The 15,222-nt window shown below is 39.2% G+C and overlaps 1 protein-coding gene across 1 annotated transcript; it reads right to left on the minus strand.

The window, feature by feature from the left end:
- Window positions 1-5,107: 5,107 nt before the first annotated feature.
- Window positions 5,108-14,706, minus strand: SLC35A5 (solute carrier family 35, member A5). The gene is made up of 6 exons (XM_009998246.1): window positions 14,577-14,706; window positions 13,678-13,776; window positions 11,763-11,896; window positions 9,082-9,149; window positions 6,972-7,767; window positions 5,108-5,221 (listed from the first exon to the last, which is right to left on the minus strand). The coding sequence occupies exons 1-6, from the start codon at window positions 14,704-14,706 to the stop codon at window positions 5,153-5,155; spliced, it is 1,296 nt and encodes a 431-aa protein (XP_009996548.1). The 3' UTR covers window positions 5,108-5,152.
- Window positions 14,707-15,222: the final 516 nt, after the last annotated feature.

The raw sequence follows: 15,222 nt of genomic DNA on the forward strand, positions 1-15,222 counted from the left end.
ACTAAATGTTTGTAAAACTATTTGGGAATTATCTGATCTGCCACTAAACCAGCTCTATTTCTGCCACATTTTCTGAAATGGTTTTCTTCTCCCTTCTCATTGGTGTCTTCAGGCATTGGATCTGTTGCACCACCCTGCCCTTACTGAAATCAGTGGCAGGAACTGCATGTGTAGTCATGCTTTCAACACCAGTCAGGTTAGATTTCTAAGCATTGAACACTCAGAAGTAAGATTCAGGAATATCCTGAAGTGTAGGTATCATGTAAGCCTTCACAGTGGTACAGTGGTCAACTTTTAATGTTGAAGGCATGCCTGATCAGTCATATTTCTTTCTATAATCTGTGACATGGGTGCACATGCCATGTATGCATGCAACATGACATGCAACAAGGGCACTCATTACGTTTTGCCATCCTAGCAGTAACACAGGAATAGGGAGAAGCTACACCTCTAAGTTGGCCAGAGCACACCCCACAATTTGAGTTTAAGCATTTTCTTAGTTCTTTTCTGATCCTTTTTTTTAATATTTTTTTTCTTGGTGGGGGGAGGCAGACAAAAATAGAACTGGGTAAAGCCACAAGTTCACACAAAAGCAGATGCTTTCTTTAGAAACTTCACCACAAAAGGTCAGACCCTGCTTGCCCTTCTGAGTGTCAGAAAGGCAGACAGATGTGGAGAGGTCACAAGGCCTGGCCAGGTCTTCCTCAGCTTTACAAACCCAGTCACCTCTGGGGCAGGCTGCCTTCCATACCACATGGTACAGTCGGCACAGAGTACAGCTCCTGACTTGCCTCTCTCGAGTGACTGGAGCTAAGTGGGGAAAGGTCAGGATTTAACAGAACCTTTCTGAGAGGACTGCTGCCTGCAGAGAACTTCCAAGCTCTCCCTTATCTACAGCTAAAAGCAATGGACAGAGAAATAAAAAATAAAAATAATTTTAAAAACAACCAAACAAATAATAATAACAATAAATCCCAAAGAGAAGCTATAAAATAGAATCACGGAACTGAAAGGTTTTTAGAATGAGAGGTCCCATAGGTCAGTTTTAGAAAACAAGTGCTAATTGCATGAGTGTATTCAGGTCAGCTGTCTAACTTTCTTTGCCTAAAGCAAAAGCAGAGGAAAGTACACCAGATGTCTAACAGGCATCTCCTGTAGCCAAAAAGAGAAACACTTCCAGGGTATTTTATTTCAGTTGTTAATTTCAACTTTGTTGTAATCTTTTTGTTTTTTTCATGACAAATCTTTAAATGAAAACATTTTTAACTCACACTACAAATCATGAAAATTCCCTATGCTGAGCAGAAGGAGCAAGCAGTTAACTTGCAAAAGAAAGTGTAACACCTGATGTAAAGTGGTGGGGTTTTTTTCTCCTCTCTCCAAAATTAAAAATTAAGTTGTGCAAGTACCAAACCCAGCCGAGGCATTCTGTGGGAGTTGCATTAAAAAGACAACTCCAAACAAGTTGTCCACTTATAAGGGAGGTTGGAATGGGCACTTAACCAAAACTCCAGATTCAAATATTCATAGAATTTGAGGAAGAGACAGTATCATCGTACATTCTGGTGCCAATTCCTGCCTTCATTACTAACTGGCTCAAAATTATCAGCAAAAATTTTCAGCAATGATTTGAAATCCTGATTTTGCAACCTACCCTCTCCCTGTGGAAAACCAAAAACAAAGCCTGAAGGAACAGCAAGTCAAAAAATCTTTTCAACAACATATAGTTATCTTGAAGCCTACAAGCATCCAGGAGCTACAATATTCCAAATTAAGATCTTGCAGAACACAAATCAGATCCAAAGCACTGGATCTGTCCCTGCAGCATCACATTGAGGACAGACTTATTAAGATCCTGTTTCTGTAGCTCTTAGTGGGAAGATTACACAAAATAAAAAACAAAAAACAAAAAAAAAAACCTTTTTCTTATACATATTTATAGGATTTGATTCAGCTCCAAGATGACTGTTTTCATCCACAGGCACCATGGCTTGGTTGTTACATTCACAAAGTAGTTGAAATTAACCAAAATAAATATTGCTTTATTTGGCTTATTATAAACAAGGGAAACATGAACACATCCCTCTCTGAGAGGTTTTGAGAACTATTTCCTCAGACCTGGAGGGAGGAACGTAACATCTTCAGCAGCAATTAAATTCAAACTTCTGTGAATCTGGGCTCTAAATCACAGCTTAAAAAGACATCTCTGTCCAGTGTATTCACTAAAGACTATGTGCCAAACTAATGCTGCTCTCTAAAAATTTCCTTGTAAATTTCCCTGTTGTCAATTGAGCAGAAAAATTGTAAGATTTCCAAATGGAGTGGGTCAAAAACCATACAGTGGAAATACTTAATCAACTGGGATTCACATGATCTATTTCAAACATGTAACTGCATAGAATAGCTCCCACTTGCTAACCAGGGCTGCTCTCCAGCCGACTATCATTTGCAGTCACTTCCTCTAACAAACCTTATGTACTCACTAAATTTGACTATTGCCATGGATAGTACAGCTGCACAGAACTGTGTGGTTATACTTTAAGGCTACTTTGCACACTTTTTTACTGCTGAGTTGATGCAAATCCTTACCTACTTTTAGACAGCAGTTAACATGCCTGTTGCTGCCACGTGGGTACAGTTCTCCATTATCACAAGAAACCTGCCTGGCCAATCTAGAAGAACCTCTGAAACCTCCAGCCTGAAAACAACAGAAAGCTTTCTACATGTTAGACAGGACTAACTCTACAGGGCAAGTAAACATGTGAATCAGCAGTTATATACTTGACATCTTTGTGCAATCTAAGACTTTGGCAAACAAGTCAAGCATGAGAGCATCACTGAAATTTATAGAGGAAAAATCATTAAGCAGGACAACAGTTTATAAGACATTCAGCCTTGGTTTGATGCTCTGTCATTAGAGGTACAAGGCTGATTTCTATGTTCTGACTTAACACAAAACAGAGCTCTCTGGAAAAGTTCATGTAAAAAGCTACTGCTCATGCAATTGCAAAGCAATCTAAAGCTAACAGTACTTTTACTCTTCTTGGAAATACCTGCTAGTTGGTAGCTATGATTGAAAAAGCCAACGAACTCAGACAGACATATATTGCAAAGCTGTATGCAATGAAAAAAAATATATGCAAATGTCTTATCACAACCAAGTCCTCAGCAGTTTGAGCTTCTTTTTCTTTTGTGCACTGAAGTTTCATTTCCCAAATTAGGATATTATAAACCAACAAAAAACATGTTTCTGGAACTTTCACTGAAATATGCATTCTGCACAGATTCAAACAAATAGGTTTCCTTTTGTTGAAATGGTCTAATACACAAGCACAATGAGCTAAGCTATAAAAAAAATTTTCAACCACAATAGTAGTTTCATTTTGTACAATTATTCTTAATGTATAGTAGAAAAAATTGGTACTCCCCCCAAAAAAAAGAAATAAAAGAAATAATAATTTCAGGTTCACAGTTTATAACTTGACAGTCATTGACCATATATGGAAACGGGCTGCTCCTCTTCATGGATCAATGAGAGGAGGTATGTTTATTAATAAAGCAATGAGCCATCAATACAGTATGCATAAGTAAGCTGGCTATAGACAGAGCCTGGAAAGAGAACAGCAGAGGGGAACAAAGGGAGGACTGTCCTCAGTCCACAGAGAAATGCATTACTGATTACTATACACTGTGGTATGAGGCTTTGACACTGAATTCATTGCTTATCTTAAGAATTCTTTTGACGGTATCTTTCAACTATGAAAGACACATTTTTAAAGGGAGGAAACTATAAACCAACATCTTCTCCACTGTCTGAGGCTTTAGGAACATACCAAGAATCTCTTATCTGCATCCCTATTCCCTTCCCCCTTTAAATACTCTGAATTATTTGGAACCTGTGTTCCATCTCACTCAAAATACAACCCACCAGATGCCTCAGCTATGCCTGGCACTCTGCAGAATTTCTCTCTACCAAATGAATGCAAGACCTTATCAGTCTGACAGGGTGAAGCAACACCAAATGGTATTACCACCTGCACCCTCTTACTCAGTGTTCCAGATGCTGAAAGGTATCACTGTAGCTGCATAATATTTGTTTTCAGACAGTGACCTCAGTGCAAACTAAGCCTCTACACAAAGCCTTTCTAAATGCAAAAAAAAAAAACCCAAACAAAAAAACCAAAACAAAACCCTATAACACATTCATATTGTATAAGACACTTCTGTTTTATTCAAGCTCTTTCAAAGTTAGGCCACATAAATTGCATGTAAAATTCACTGTTTGCTACAAAGGCATTCCAGATTTCCATTTCCCCAGACACTGGGAGACAGGCATAACAGTTGCATATGGAAAATGTAAGGAAAACTAGTGGCTGAAGTCAGTGAAATCTATTCTGCTCTCAGTCACATCAGAGAAAACCAGAAAGAAAGGACTCCACAGGAGTCAGTACAGAGTTACACTCGTGCAAAAATTGGAACGAAGACAGAATTAAGACCATTCAAACTCTAATCACACTCTAGAGATCTGCCTGTCTGAAGGATCAACATATCCTTAACCCAAATTACTTGATTTATTATACATTCTCAAGTACAAGTTAGATGAAGGTGGTTCAAAAGGACTCCTTTTACTCAGCCAGGGTTATGTCAATCTGAATTGCCAAAATACAATAAACCAGCCAATAAGCCTCATTATTTATGAGGTTATTAGTAACAACTTCAGTCCTGAAAAAAAAACTTACTGGAACATTTGTACATTAGAAGATGCAGCAAAAACATTAATCAACATTCATATCACTTCTGCAAGGTGGAGAACAGTTTTATCTCTGCTTTGCTAATGAAGGAACTCATAAAGGAAGTTGCAGAGACTCAGGACAGTCAACACGTGCCACTCAGATCACTGAGTCCAGGGTCCAAGCCCCATCTTGTTTGCACCAGTTGCTAATTTTGTTTCTTTCAGTAGATTTTTAACTTCTGAAGAGAGAACACAACTCTCCATGTGTGACTTCAATGTTTTCCTTATCCACCTATGACATTCAGCTCCAAAATAGTCTCAATTGTTCTGCAAGTGGAGGAAAATGGTCCTTCTCTTATGTTAATAAAACATTAACATTCTCTCACTATGAGTAATTGCACTCTCTGAGCCAGCTTCATGCTAGAGGGAATCTTCATCTGTATCGATGTCACTGCTTGGTTTGTTCAGTCTCTCAAATTCTTCGCCATCCTGCAGGAACCAGAACCAGAAGAGAACAATGTAAGCAAAAATTAACTTGTTATTAGTACCAAAAAAAAAAAACAGTCAAGTTTTAGGGTCCAGAGAAGGGCCACCAAGATGATCAAAGGGCTGGAGCACCTCTGCTATGAAGAGAGGCTGAGAGAGCTGGGGCTATTCGGCCTAGAGAAGAGAAGGCTTCGGGGAGATCTTATAGCTGCCTTCCAGTACTTGAAGGGGCTACAGGAAAGCTGGGGAAGGGCTTTTCATCAGAGAGGGTAGTGATAGGACAAGAGATAATGGTTTTAAACTGAGAGAGGGGAGATTAAGGCTAGATATTAGGAAGAAATTCTTCACTATAAGGGTGGTGAGGAACTGGAATGGGTTGCCCAGGGAGGTTGTTGACACCCCATCCCTGGAGGCTTTTAAGGCCAGGTTGGAAAAGGTTTTGTGCAACCTGGTCTAGTGGTGGGGCTCCCTGCTTATGGTAGGGGGGGGGGGGGGTGGGGGTCTTTAGGTCCCTTCCAACCTTAATGATTCTAAGATTCTGTGATTTTGAACTTACACACAATCAAGAATTGATAATTTAAATATCTTACCAGTGCATCATAATCTTGCTCTAGGATATACACGCTCGTAGCTCATAAAAAACATCCCCTGTATCTTTAACACAGAAAACCAGCTTGTAGCCTATTCCTTGATCAGGAATGCGCACATAGCGCTAATTGTTTTTACCACAGCTACTCAATTTTTAAGTCCTGAAATAGAGAAAACTCGGTATACCAAAAATCATAGAATCATCATAGAGTGGTTTGGATTGGAACGGACCTTAAAGACCATCTAATTCCAACCCCTCCTTGCATGAGCAGGGACACCTCCCACTACATCAGGTTGCTTAAAGTCCAACCTGTCCTTGGACACTTCCAGGGACAGGCATCCAACTTCCCTCGGCAACTTGTTGCAGTCTCTCACCACCTCCACACCGAAGAATTTTATGATGTTGTGTTATTTAGTGCTTGTTAAACAACAACCTAAAAAGGCACCATGTGGAATTTCTGGAGAACATCTCCTACAAGTTGTTTCTTAGCAATAAGTGGAGACAGCACTCTCTGCTGGTCGCGACGTGTATTACAGAACACTTCTGCACATGCAGGCTTCAGGTACACAGAAATTAACCTCTCAGACTGACTGCTCAACTCCACTGAATGAGCAAGCGTCCCCTGCCATGTTATATTACTATTCAAATTAGGACAAAACGCACTAACAGGCCCGGAGCAAACGTACATTAAAAAAAAGCTTATCAAAACTCACATTTAAACATTACCTTTATGTCTTCTGGTATCTGTGGACTGTTAAAGTAGAACGAATCTGAACATCAATACAACTTCTTCATGATGTGGGTTTAGCTACACAGATTGATCTGTTCTACTTAAGTACCACTATTTTTGAGGCATCAATTCCAATTTCTGGATGCCCAGGGCCACTAAAATATTTTGGTTATGTACAAACCTAAAGTTGTTCACAAAACTCTCTCTAGTCACAGCAGGAAAGCAATGCTTACCGAGGCTTCATGAATTGAAAAAGTGGAACATGCAAGGCAATACCCAATCCATTTACAAGATTTTAAGAAATACTAAGAAGTTTTGGTGTTTGAGGTGAGTGCAATCACATGCAAAACAAATCTTCCAAATGTTCCATAACATAAACAGAGGTGTGTCAAAAGAGAAAGCAGAGGAGACCAAGTACTTTTGAAAAGCCTTACCCCACTTGACCTCTCCCATGCATCTCCTTTGACATGTTTGCCCCTTTCCCGCAGAGTAGCATATTCCAGGCCTCTTGGTTTACTGGCATTATAGATGAATATTGAGAGAAGCACTACAGGAGCTTCCAAAAAGAACTCTAGAGAAGGCCTGAAGTCAAAGATGACAAAAGAGACAGCAGTGATGATAACAGTGGTGATCTGAGCAGTCATAACATGGAACATATTGTCTCGGAACTTCAAGATGAAGGCTACAGACAGCCCCAAGAAAGCTGTGACAAATATGAGAGCCACTGAGAAGATGTTGTGCCCATAGAAGAAGCCACAATTCCCTATCTGCCTCCGGTCCTTAGTCCGCAGCCCCAGCATAAGCCCATTGAACAGCACCCCAAAGGCATAGAGTTTGCTGTTCTGTGTGAAGATGCTTTCACCAAGCCGATCTCCATCTTTCAAGATCTTTTCATTGTAGATGTTAGCCAGGGCAGAAATGAAACACTGCACTAGAATGAGCAGATGGCCCAGGCTGAGGCGAAGAGGTTTCAGTGCTCCTGCCATGGTACTGGTGACATTCCACTGGAAGCTGGGCAGGAAACTGGGTGCTACGCAGTTGCCCTTTTGCAGGCATGCTTCTTCAGGTCCGGTGTAGAGAAGGCAGTGGTTAGATGGACTAAAAAACATACTGTGATGGAATCCATGTGCAGCCAAGCTTTGCTGATGGCTTCCAGTTCCTAGAGTCAGGGCAACGATGGACAGGAATAAAATCACCAAAGATGCCCACTGTACCCAAGAGAGTTTTCGCCTAGAAGCAGACAAAAAAAGCCACAAACTTTAGAAACACAGTGGCACATATTAAATGACAGGAGAGCAAGCTCTATAAAACACATAGAGACACCAAGCTACAGATAATGAGACACAGACAGGTGCAAAGAAGGATATTGACTTTTCAGAATTAACAGCAAAATGCCAAAACTCAGCATGCTTTTGTTGGGAGGGGCAGCCTGGCAATCACAGAAATACAAAATGGGAGTATCTGCAGAGATAATTTAAGGAAAGTCTTTCAAGATCATGTTAGTTGTAGAAACTAACTGTCTGACAACTTAAAAGCACCTGTTGTCTCCATGGGAACACAGGTCTGATGGATAAAAAGAAATCACAGACATTAAAATAACTGCCCTCTTTCTTTGGTATACATTCATCACACTTCCTTTTTACCCCACGATTTTGTGCACTGTTCTAGTATTTTATGATGTTAAATCATACAAATCTATGAATGTAATTTTTAAGACTGTTAGAAATATTTATGTTATTTTTTCACTCAGGCGAAGTCAGTTTATCTTGGGTAAATCAGATTGAAAGATTAAACAAACTGTGACATCACCAGAGGCGTAAAACTACACAACCGAGGAAAACCATTTCAAGTCAAACTGTCAGACACGTTTTTTTTCTATATTAACACCTGCAGAAAAGGCTTCTTTGCTCCATGTTCGACACAAGTGAATTTTCAAGTAGAGTGTGAAGTTAATATCCATTTCGTTATAAACTGTTTTTTTCTGAATCTAAATCACACCATAAAGAGCACAAATCATGCAAAGTGGAACACACAGGACAGAAACTTGTCACATGACTAAAGAAGAAGGGACATATAATTACTTTATAAAACATACTATGCAGTTGACCAGGGACACATCCAGGCTGGCACAGTATTACCAAAGACACCGCTGTCTCTCACTCTTACATATGTCATCCCCTCTTGTTAGATGACATTTACATTCAAATAAGGATTACAACAGACTGGAAAGAAGAGCAGCTAATAATGAAATATGAGATTTAATGTATAAATTAAAGTACCCAAACCTTAATTCTGACTATCCAACAACTACATAATCATTATTTCTGTAATAGAAAACAGTTGACCAAATGAGCAGAGATATTTAGGGACTCCTAATATGCTATTATTTCTTACACCTTCAGACACTGAAAATGAAGCCAGCTCTCCAAGCTGGTATAGCTGCAAGAAAACAGGTAAGACTATTCCCATCGGGCAAAGAGAAAAAAATGTAGCTTAAGGTCTTCATTAAGGCTGGGAAGATACCATTTTTTCTTTACTACTTACTTTAGCACTATCCTGAAGAGAAGTGCTGTTGTTATAATGACGAAATTTGAGAAGAGTACAGCCATTGCCTAGAAAGAGAAGAAAGGAACAAAGTTATACTCCAGACATAGTGTGGACATCTAAAGCCCACCAACTTCAAGTATTCGCCTTTCTGCAAGTGTCAGAAGGAAAAGCATTATCCTGGCACTGAATTTTCTTCCTTACACAAGTAGTAGAAAAACCCACCCCTAAAATGACATTCAAATCCCATCCCAAAATCTCAGGCAATAAACAGAGCTTAAGTCCCACTGCTGTACTGCAAGTTCCAAGCTGTATGGAAACTGAGATGTGAGGAAACCAACGCAGTGGAAAGCTTACTTAAAAAAGAAAACGGTCTAGTTTTCTGTCAGATCAGTTCCCCCATCAGGCTGACCAGTCACTTGCAAAGACAGCTGTGTCAGCATAAAGAAGGAAGTTACTTCAAAACGAAAACAAAAAACTTATAAGGAAAAGTGAAGCTGCTTCTGGTTGCAGTGCCAGCTTGCAGTTTTCATGGAATCCCAGACTTGGACAAGACACTTGCAGAAAATAAACATACTGCATGACAAGTGCATTTGCTGTATAATTTCTCAAAAGTAATGAGGTGCTTGGCTTGAATTTTCAAGTCTGTGTACATACTAAAAAAAAATCAGCTATTTCAAAATACAACTGAAGACAGCTCTAAAGCTCCTGTCTAATTTGGTAATAGCTGTATAATAATGACAGTGCCCAAATCCATGGCCATGATTCCAAGCTGAAAACTTCTTGTGACAAGGGTTGTCTTTTTGATCTTGATTATCTATATAGGGACATTGGACAAAGAGGTCCTTTTAAGTACTGTGGTTACCACTAAAGATCAGCATTTACTAGCAGCAATGAGGAAAAAAGGTTATTTTTGGTGAGTGAGAGTGTTTCCCAAATTATGTTTAATTCATAGCTGCCCTGTGTAGTCTGTACACATATAAAAATCCAGGCATCTGAACTCTTTCCTCCAATTCAGCCTTAAAATGAGACCACTTTCTTAGACAATTTTACACAAAAATATTTATGGATTTCGAAACACAAAACATAGACTTTATCTTGAACTTTCCCATCTGCATTTCCACATTCCCAATTCTGCAATAGCACAGCCTTTTTCATTTACCTGAAAAAAAACACAGGCCCTCTTCCCATTACCTTAGTTCCCCACTATTCCAACATGCTATCTGCTGAACAACAAATCTCACAAGACAGCACAACACAGGGTCTCAAGTGAGCTGAAGACTTACTGACACATGAGGCATTTGCCTAAGAAACCACAGCTTAATTTTCAGCTTTGCAAGATTTCAACTCAATAAACATTAATGTTATATGAACACCGTTGAAGGAGAAAAATATAAAATAAACAAACACAGAACTAGCAGAAAGCACTTTGGGAAAAAGAGGCTTGATGGAAAACGTACAAGTCTTCCATGTATATTCTGGTTCTGCTTCCCAAAGTACCCCATCCAACGCTTCTGGTAACATAGTGTGATCAAAATCTATAGCAGGAAAGTTACAAGGAATTAATCTTGAGTTGTCTTATTCTCTTTCAAGCATCTTGCCTCCACACTTTCACAGACTGGTACACTGTCAAGGTATTCTATCTTACAGGTATTTAATTCTCTTTTTTAATTTACTGTGTTAATGTTCCAATCTCTGCTAACCTTCACAAAATATAACCAGTTAAAAGGTTATAAAAAGTTAAAAGGTAGAAGATGCTAAGAATTCTAAAAAGGAGGAATCTTAGAGCACATTTTGAGGGTAGAGAGACAAGGTGCGGGTGTGAATAAAATTTAAAAGCTGTGCCCTTCACAAAAAATTACCTTGACTGAGTCAGATAAAAATTCTTAAGAAAGCAATAGTGTTTACATAACCCACAGAACAAAACACCTGTGCATGTTATTTTAAGATACCTGACTCTTGGTTTTAATTTGATTTTCCTAGTCAAGTATTGCCCAGACTGTGATCTTTTCCTGAGAGAAATGTACACCTAAGAGGAGAATATTTTAAAGAGAAAATAAAAAAGAAGAAACAGAAACATTTATACTTATTTTTAGTGTCAAACTTGGAAGCCACAGTATTTTATAGGAAGGACTAACATTTTGTTTCCATCCAACTTCAAACTTAGATTCTAAACCAAAATAGCATCACAGCACAAAAACAAAAGAAAGCACAAACTTGTAATATTTCCCGGGCATATCTAGATTTATCCAATTACATTTATTCACTTTTACTTGGAGTCAGTGAGGAAAGAAAACAAGTAATAATCTGAAGTCACATACGTAAAGTGGTAGAAGCTACACAGGAAAATGTGGCTCAAATACTAGCAAGATGAGGAAATGCACTGACAGAGAAATACAGTTAAAGACACCAAAGGTGGGAAAGCACTGAAAACCTGCCTAGTACTTAAGCAATTCAGTCTATTTCTAGATCATATTGGATGGAGAAAATACACAGAGACTCTCCTCTGCTGAGAGCTACACAACACTGATCAGTGGGCAAGAGAATGCGAAAGTCTGGCTGAGGTCATTCTTTTATCTGCAAATCTTGCCTTGCCAGTGTTACAACTGTAGATAGTCCAAGAGCATGTTCCCCACCAGTAAGATGTTGGGAGATACTTTATTCAGTATACGTATACTTACTGGCTGGAGGTAGGAGAGTACGTAGAAGACAATCAAGTTATCCAAAAAGTAAAGAAAGGCGGGAATGGACCATTTCATGGAATTAAAAAAATTCTTCCAGGAAAGACATTCAAAGGGATGATCCAAACAACCCTCTGAAAGGAAAAGAAATCAGTAAGAAAGACATCTTATTATCAAAAGCCCTTATAACAAAATAGGTAACACACTTGTTTTCAGAACACTGTTGAACTGAAAAAACTAAGGTAGCACAGGCCTCTGGCAACACAGAGGACAAACCCAGTGCAGAACAGATGGCTAGAGCAACAATGCTATGTCTACAAGAATTCACCTTCTTGCTTCAGCAGAGAAAATATCAAGGAACCTTTACCCCCATCACACCATTTGTCCACTGGGAGCAGAAATTCACTTACGAGCCCTTCACTGCAGGCCAAAAAACACCTGAAAGTCCCCACACAACAGCAACGTCATTAACTGGGTGTGATTTTCTGATTATTATAAATAAAATCTAGAACTGAAACAGTAACACAGACACTGGATCTGCTCATGTAGCACCAAAAGGGCAGCCAGTAATATCAGAAATACAAAATAAACCAAAACTCAGTATCTGTAGCACATAAAATCACAGAACTGTTTTGGTTGGAAAGGACCTTAAAGATCATCACATCCAACTGTTAACCTAGCACTGCCAAGTCCACCACTAAACCATGTCCTTAAACAGCACATGTACACGCCTTTAAACACCTCCAGGGATCTAGGTAAAAAGAGAACACTCAGGAAGAAGTAAAGGACAGGGCACAAAGAATAATATTTATTTAGGTATGCAGAACACATATTGTAGAAGGAAGACTGTGATAAACTTTAGACTGGAGTTGGTGACAGAAATACTTTGTTAGCACAGATTGAAGACTACACAATGTTATCTAATCCTCTTCTGAATGACCAATGCATTAGATCAGCAAAACTCAGGCATCTGGGAAAAAAAAAAATAATAAAAAAACAAGGGGGGAAAAAAGGAAGAAAACCAGAAAACATATTCAGCAGTAGCAAATGATGGCAAACACTGATTGAACATACTACCTTAGATATATCTGTGGAGGTAAAAATTTTATCAGCTTACCAGAACCATTACCGTGACACGGAAAATGGACTAGCAGTTCAATTTAAAATAAGTCTCCAGTGCCTGACACCTTATTCCAATTTAAATGTCTGTCCTCTACCATTTTGAAATGCTAGGAATTTAACCTCATCCTTTTTACATCAGAACAGAAAATCAAGAAAGAAAAAAGAAAAATCACCTGCAATACACCACCAGTAGCCAGCAGAGCCTGACACGGCTTCTCCTGAACAGAAGATCCATGATTTGACTTCACAAAAAAAGCTGCTTTGAATGATAACATTGCTAAGTTGCTTCTGATGCAAATACCACTACACACACACAAAGCCCCCCTTCAGTGGAGGGTAGTGGTGCTTTCAAATAAAAGTAGTCAAAACAACAGAATGTGAGGCCAGTCCTTGAGTTCATGCAATTTATAAGCTTCTGTTCAGCCACGAGTTCACAGTGAGGGGGCTATTATCCTAGCATGATACTGTGTTAAAATTCTGAAAACGTTAGACTGTATCTTCCTTAAAAGTTCTGTTTCAATTTACCTGTCCCCATTTTAGCTGCCACACACGCAACTCAAGAACACCCCCAGTTTACATACAGCATGAAGTAGAGTTATCGAAGTATAGTTATAATTCTGTACAGAAGACAACTCCTCCTTACTAGCAAGGCCTAATCCATACTACATGTGATTCTATAATTTAAAAAAAACAAAACAAACCAAGCAAAACACAAACAACAAAAAAGGGATTTGAAGTACAGCAAATCTTAGGAAGTCAACACATATTAGTTATTTTAAACATAGATACTCACCTTTTTTCTTCATCCATAGTACCAATATCACACACAGGACCAGTTTTACTACTTCAGAACATATGTTCACTGTTGTAGGAAGGTAATCATATTTGTTATCTGTAGAATTCAGCAAATCAGAGAGAGTACACAATCAGATTCCATCTCCTGCATTCACAGTAAGAACAAGAAACTATTTTAACCCCTCCAGTCAGAATTTTAGCCACTTTCCATAAATGAAAAGGGTTATGTCAGCACTTCCACTATAAATATTCCTATTTTTATTAGATAAAACTTCCTGAATGGCCTCCTTTCCTCATTTGGTCTCAGTTTACAGAGGAATTTTTTTGAGGAAGTCAAGAACATCACCCTTTTAAATTATCTTTTTTTAATCATAATGTTTTTCTCAGACAGCAATATGCCTTTTCCCTGCCACCCCCCCCCCCCAAAATGGCTTCCAGGAAAACACAACATTTTCCTAGGACTACATATTGTCTTTGTTAGCATATTTTGCTAATACTTGCAAAAGGAGAAGCAGTAATGCTTGTCAGTTATAGCACGGCCACTACAAAACACCTTTTCTCCTAAGCCTGTTGTGAGACAAATACTTTAGTCAAGGCAGGTACCATCAATCGTGCTTACACAACAATTTCGTCTTCAAAAATCAACTATAAAATAATTAACTGCCTCATCTTTTAAGGGTGAATCTCCATGTGGATCACACACCTTGCAACCCAAGTTATCACTTTATGTTAGACCAGTGGCTGCATATAGAAATTTTCCAGTCCAGAAATTAATGTCACTGTCTATACATTAGAATGTTTAAGAACTCTGCAGGTAGAGATCTAGGACTCTGGCTATCTGTTTTCCCCAAAATTATTTCTTATTTGAGGTACATGATGTTTATTGTCCAACTGCACCTTCATTGGCAGAGTACTTCATCAGAAGGATCCGACTTGAGCCCAACGCAATAAACACTCCACCAAGCAGAAAGGTATAGATGGTCGTCTTGGAGCAAACCACGAACCGCCTGCAGCACCTGCCCTCCATTCTGCCTTCTTGTTGTCAACGCCCTTTGGACAACAAAATGAAAACACACTTATCAATAGCACATCCATAAACTGGTTAAGCAAGCTGCAACGTGTGTATTTTATTACTTCGTGTTATCTTATACGAAGATGCTTACATTGCAAACCTTGATTTCATTCCATGTTTGTTTGTTTTTTTAATTAAAAAACAACTTAGAGGGAGAGTATATGCTGTGAGGATCAGCACAGGAGGATAAACAATGTATAGACACAGCGACTCAGAAGGTGGCACAGCGACCAGGTTATCAGAAGAGTGCATCTATGGAATTACTGATTAAAGGGTTAAGAAAATTACACGCTTATTTATCTTTAATATCTCTTGAAATCGTTCCCGTTCCTAACCGCAGCAGGGAGCAGTTTCCCAGCTGCGCAGCCAGGGAAAGCCCGCAGACACGACCCGGGACCGGCCGGGCACCGGGAGGAGCGCGGGTGGCTGGAGGCACAGCCCTGCCCGCACGCGTGTGCTCCCAGCCCCGCA

This window comes from Chaetura pelagica, unplaced genomic scaffold, assembly GCF_000747805.2.
Source record: "Chaetura pelagica isolate M959 unplaced genomic scaffold, ChaPel_1.0 scaffold65, whole genome shotgun sequence".
Lineage (NCBI taxonomy): Eukaryota > Metazoa > Chordata > Aves > Apodiformes > Apodidae > Chaetura > Chaetura pelagica.

Bases quoted from the DNA above. Each gene is read 5' to 3' on its own strand.
- SLC35A5 (XM_009998246.1), bottom strand. From the start codon at position 14,706: ATGGAGGGCAGGTGCTGCAGGCGGTTCGTGGTTTGCTCCAAGACGACC. The intron at 11,897-13,677 runs GTGAGTATCTAT...TTTTCCTTTCAG, and splicing joins ACTATGGATGAAGAAAAAAG to AGGGTTGTTTGGATCATCCC. The intron at 9,150-11,762 runs GTAAGTATACGT...TTCTCTTTCTAG, and splicing joins TACTCTCCTACCTCCAGCCA to GCAATGGCTGTACTCTTCTC.